The 6,000-nt window shown below is 41.9% G+C and overlaps 1 protein-coding gene across 1 annotated transcript in view; it reads left to right on the top strand.

The window, feature by feature from the left end:
- The first annotated feature begins 1,305 nt into the window (after positions 1 to 1,305).
- The window catches only part of FBLN2 (fibulin 2), a 101,906-nt gene continuing 97,211 nt past the window's right edge, over positions 1,306 to 6,000 (top strand). Inside the window, 3 exon segments of the mRNA XM_060271030.1 lie at positions 1,306 to 1,372; positions 2,303 to 2,338; positions 2,341 to 3,789. Coding sequence (XP_060127013.1) covers positions 1,306 to 1,372; positions 2,303 to 2,338; positions 2,341 to 3,789 — 1,552 coding nt within the window.

Here is a 6,000-nt window from a genome sequence, read left to right as displayed (position 1 = left end):
GTGGCCATCTGCCATGGATGCTTTAGTTGAGATGCCTGCATTGTAGGGAGCTGGGCTCGATGATCCTTCCAACTCTATAATTCTATGATTCTCTTAAATGGATTGCATGCCCGAAACACTATTTCATAATGTTGTGTTGCTGGTAAAGTTGCTGAAAAAGACAACGGCTCTTTCTGGCAATAAGATGGAGCAGGGTTTGAAATGATTGATGCAACCTGGACTCATTTCATTGAATGATGAATACTGCTGTGGTGAGTTCAGTATTTTTAAGGAAAAAAAAGAAAGACTTATGCAAACTGCTTGAAGAAGTAGTTCAAAACTTATGGCGAATCGGGGGAAGCAGTTGTGCAGTTAACTCCTGCTTCTGCGGTCTTTGGTGAGACTGTAACACCTAAAGGAGGCTGGCTTTTCTTGCAATTGAGTTCCAGATGTTGTGAGCTCCAGGAGCTCTTGTTTGGAATTCATAGTCAGCACAGACAACCCTCGTCTCCTTGTTTCTCCTTGTTTTGAGCTGCTCTCGGAACACATTGTCACACTGTTGTTTCATTTCTAGGGCCGTAGAAATTCACATTCCTATTAGTGAATTCATATCAAATATATTTATAAACACAAAGTATGGTTGCTAAACTTCTCCCAGTAAGATTCTGAATAGACTCAAGAAAAATGATTAGTTTTCACAGAGGAAAACATCATTTTTGGGGTGAACCTATTACAGGTGTGGTATGGGAAGTGGGGTACCATTCCTGTATCGTCTTCCCGGGTACAGTGGGTTGGTCGTGTCGGATGCTTTCACATCTTTGCATTTCTCCACTTAATACCATTCCTGTTGAGCTCCAGTGCAGCAGTGGCAACCCACCTCACACACTACAATCATCCCTTTCTAGGACTGGAGTTCACTGTGCTCTCAGTGAGGCCACTGGGAAAATTATTATTTATTTCATTTCCACAGTCAATATGCAGCTTAATTCCATACTCTATAAGCAGTGTACAGTATGTTTGCAAAAGATGCAATATAGATAAAAATCAGTTAAAATAAATCATAAAAACTTGCTTGATATGCCTTTTGAAATACAAAGGTCTCCACCAAGTTCCAGAAGTTCAACTAAGAGGTGGTCTATCTTAACTCAGCCAGGAAGAAGTTCCTCAGCACTGGACCCATAATAATGAATGCATGCTTCCTGGTGGATATGAGTTGCATGTCTGTGCCATTGGGGGGGGGGCGCTACTAACAGGGAACTAAGGAATCCTTAAGGTATCCTGGAACCCAAGTTGTTAAGGGCTTCGTTGTCAATTAATATAAGAATGATGGGCCTGAGGGACTCCTCTTATATTTTCTTCCATCATAATAGTATCGGTGACAATGACTATGTTGGTGAGGGGCATACTGTACACAGTTGGGGTTAGGGCCCCAATAAATCATGGGGAAATGGCTGGTCAGATTCCCGGATTCTCTACATTTTCTGTGCCTCCTGGTGTCTCTAGGGCCTTCTGGTTCATGTTTCTCGCAGCATTTAGGGCCTAGTGAAGGTCCAGCTGTGAGCAGTTGTTGCCATCAAGTTAGTTTGGATCAGGGACAAGGACTCATGCCAGAATTGCCAAACTTGAGACCATTTTGATGGTCAAATTCAGACTCCAAAGGGATCAAAATATAGTATGTTCACCCCTCCCCCATTTGAAGTTTAATGCCCCATCTGAAGTTTAATTTGAAATTTAATGTGTGCGTGTATCGACTTGAGAAACTGCTTCAAATAGACACACACACACAAACACACAGGCAGCCTTCCAGGGCAAAACCCTTCACACACAAGGCAGTTTCCACAAAGTAAAATACAGTATACAAAAGCAAAATTACAGACACTATAAATACATTCCATGATCAAATATAGGAAAGTTAAATCTGAAGAAGAAAAAACTGTATATTTGTCTGCCAACTATTATTCTTTTAAAAACCAAGGCTTCTAAAATAAATAAAATAAAAAAGATAAAAAATACATACCAAATGTTTTCAAAAGTACAAAATACTGCTTTTTATTTTACTATGTGTATATTTTATGAATAGATAAAAAGGCCACTTGTTTCTTTCTTTTTTTAAAAAAAGGGTAGAGGGGAGGCAAAAGACAGAGAGAAATGAAAAACATGCATCTTGGAGTTGGGTGTCTATAGTGCTTGGATGATATTATGATTAATTTTACTTGTAGCTTTCCAGATGTTGGAATTTTATCCCATTTTAAAACTATCTCTAATGTCTAACAGGATATGTGCAGAGTATAGCCTTTAACAAAGTTCTCTTTCATAAACCTAGGCTCTAGTTGCAAAGCAGAATCCAGGGAAATATTTCTGACCAGGAGCTGAGTGAGCAGAAATTCCAAAGGGGGAAAACACGTGTGTGTGAGAGAGAGAGAAAGAAAGAACGAATCCAATAAACGGCTGGATTTTTGCCGCACTTGTTTTGGAAGATTATGGATAGGCACCGAGTGCTACATTTATGCTTGCTGAACACAGTCCTCTTGGTGCTTATTTGGATTGGCATCTCCAAAGCACAGAAGGATTGCACAGGTGTGGAGTGTAAGCCGCTGGAAAATTGCATTGAGGAAGTGCTTGAGCCAGACGAGTGCTGCGCCTCTTGTCTCCAGCATGGCTGCACCTGTGAAGGCTATCAGTACTATGACTGTGTGAATGTCGGTTTCATCAACGGCAAGGTCCCCGAAGGGCAGTCTTACTATGTCGACTTTGGAAGCACAGAGTGCTCCTGTCCCAAAGGGGGTGGCAAAATCAGCTGCCAGTTTATGCTCTGTCCAGACCTTCCGCCCAACTGCATCGATGCTGTGCTGCCCGCGGATGGGTGCCCTCAGTGTGGGAGAATCGGCTGCCTCCACGAAGAGCAGAAATATGCGGCGGGACACACGTTCCACATGCCTCCGTGCAAGGTTTGCCACTGCCCCAATTCTGGAGGGGATCTCATGTGCTACCTGCTCCCAGACTGTAATGAATCCACATTAAACCCTCAGAGCCCATCGGATACCGGAGACACCGAACCAGAGCGGCACTATGATGATTCCTACAGTTATGACCAGGAGGCACCAGAAGGTGACACCACTCAGGTGGAGCCACCTAAAAAGTTCTACAGTTTTTCGGCTCATACAGAGCAAGAGAGCATGGGCCAAGAGGATTACGATTACCTTGCAAGCAGCAGTGTTACTCCTCCGTCATTAACTCATCCTGCTTCAAGGACGGAAGCTTTGCCACCCACGACCACAATTGCTCGTGTTCTGCACTATCCTGAAACTAGTCGCACCACTGAAAAGAGTGAGGAAGGGATTTATACGAGAAGCACGGTATCAACCCCCAAAGGACAGCAAAGGCATCATCCCACAACCATTGCAAACCGCATTAGAAAGGAACAAGCTGCGGTTACAACTGAGAGGCCCAGAAATATGGCAGATGTGGAGAGGAGAAAGCCAGCCAACAGGGAGAGGAATGAACAAGAAGAAAATGCCCGCTTCAAAATCAAGCTAAACATGAAGAAAGACAACAAGCAGAAAGAAAACAGGTTGTTGGTCTTACAAGAGTCCAATATGACTCAAACGCATGGGCTAAACTCTTTGCAGGAGAACCATGAGGAAATTAAGTTCCCCAAGGTCAAGTTCAATCCAACACAACAATCTCCCATTGCACTGGAAGAAGACAACAACAGGATATCCTTAAAACAGCCCCAGACTCTTTATCATTACACATCTGAAGAGGACATAGATCCCAACTCTGTTCAGACTTCGTCCAAGTTACCAGAAGGTAAGATTTTGTATTCAAAACCATAACATTAAATGTTTCAAAAGAAATAGAGCAGAATATTGGCTTTGCCTGCCTTGTATGATGTCAAACATAGCTCTAATCTTCAAAACTATCGACTCATTCTCAATGTGAGTGGCCTCAATCAATGGTCAAGTCTTTGTTCCATTGTGGCCTATTGTTTTATTAGAACTATTTCTCAGAGTGAGAAGTTTAACGTCTGCATTATATATTATTTTTAAAAAACAACCACGAATAATTGTTTGTTTTTGTAGAACTTTCATTATTGTATTCCTATCCACTCTACTTTCCTTTGTAGATTGTTCACAGTGGCCCAGTTCACACATCATCCTAGTAAAACCACCAGAGGAGGGTGCAGAGTATGAGTGGGGTATGGCCTGGGCAGAGTCCTGATGGCTGGATAGTGAGGCATGGTGTGGCATATTTGGTCCCTGGGCATGAGGTTCCTCATGTGATGTACAGTAAACCATGGCTTATGTCTTACCATAGAGGTGGCTAATATGTGGCCCTCCAGAGGTTTGAGGTTTGACTGCAAGTCCCATCTACCCTGACCACTGATTATGCTGGCTGGGACTGATGTGAGTTGGCGCCACCAACATCTGTAGGTCCATACTGTTGTATGGAATCTGGCCAGTGCTATCTATAGTTATGCATCTTCATTACAGATGTTCGTTACAGATGTTCAGTCTGAGAAACAACTCACCTGGCTATAAATATCTGGTCAAAATGCTAAATGATGGCCTTTTAAAAATAATGTTGCTAGTAAACCTAGTGACAAGCACAATGCTTATAGAAAGTTAAGTCAATCTCCATAAACTGTTGAATTTGGAACATACTGTACTACCGTGTTTCTCCAAAAATAAGACACCGTCTTATACTGTATTTATTTCTCCTCAAAAAAAACCCCGCGGTGGCTTATTTTCAGGGGATGTCTTATTTTTTTTTATTAAGTATGGTACAGTTTAACCTACAAGGTTAAACTGCCTATCACTATGGCTTATTTTCGGGGTGTGGCTTATTTTCGGAGAAACACGGTATCTGTTGTGACATTTCTATGCATTATGGGATATCCTCTCAAGATATAACACAATTGTCTCATGAACTGTGTAGAGGGAGTATCTATCTGACAGATATGCTGTTTGTTAATTATTGTTTGCTAAATGGTTACAATTCTAAGTGGTTACAATGTTTTGTGATTAGCCTCTACAGTGTGTCAACCAAAATGACCATTTGCCATAGGGGCTTACCATAGTACAGTGGTACCTCGACTTACGAATGACTTGACAACCAATTTTTTTGACTTACGAATGGGGGTAGTGGCCGCACGCTTACGAATGTCTCGACATCCCGGGGGGGGGGGGGAAACACAGCGGTTTTAGATAGGGATTTTTTCGACTTACGAATTTTTAGATAGGGTTGCTTCGGCTTACGATTTTTTTTGGTTTCAATGCATTCCTATGGGAAATTGCATTTCCAATGGCGTTTTTCGACTTACGGATTTTTCGACTTACGAAGGTGCCTTTGGAATGGATTAAATCGTAAGTCGAGGCACCACTGTACACACAAAACTCCCTGTTATCTGTAGCATCTAGCCATGAGCTGGTGGGTATTTCCTTTTGTTAGCAATCTGAAGTGTGGCAAAGTAGAAAAGAGGTAAAAGTTGCCTTATTACTACATGACTGTGCACTGATGATGATCTGTTACTGATACGGCTGTAGGTAGCCTCCACCCAGTGGATTTGAATAAAGTAAAGTGCATATACATAAGTCTGTGCTCTAGAAAACTTTGTGGGACTGCAAAAATAATTTATCAGTGGTAATCCATAGTAACCTAATTTTCCTTAGAGCAGTGAAAGCTAAGGCCACTGATATGAATAGTGACGAATATGTGACACAGTTGGGGTTCATTTTCTGTCAGACTTTATGTCACCTTGATCATGGCATTAACATATTTCTTAATAAGCACACTACCATGTTTGTTTGTACCCGCATTTAATATCTGAAAAACGTCCAGGAAGGCCCTGATTATTTTGGAGGCTTGACTTTGCATTGCATTTCTTCACAGTAACAATAAGCCATAAAGTGATCCCTTCCTGTTCCCACTCTGATAAGATGAGAACTGAGATCAGATCACAATGGTTCTTGTCCAAAATAAACCATATCCACGATCTAAAGATTGGGACGTCTGCCTCTC

Source organism: Zootoca vivipara, chromosome 2 (genome assembly GCF_963506605.1).
Source record: "Zootoca vivipara chromosome 2, rZooViv1.1, whole genome shotgun sequence".
Classification (NCBI taxonomy): Eukaryota; Metazoa; Chordata; class Lepidosauria; order Squamata; family Lacertidae; genus Zootoca; species Zootoca vivipara.
The sequence above is the reverse complement of the archived record's forward strand: the minus strand, read 5'-3'. Positions and strand labels throughout refer to the sequence as shown.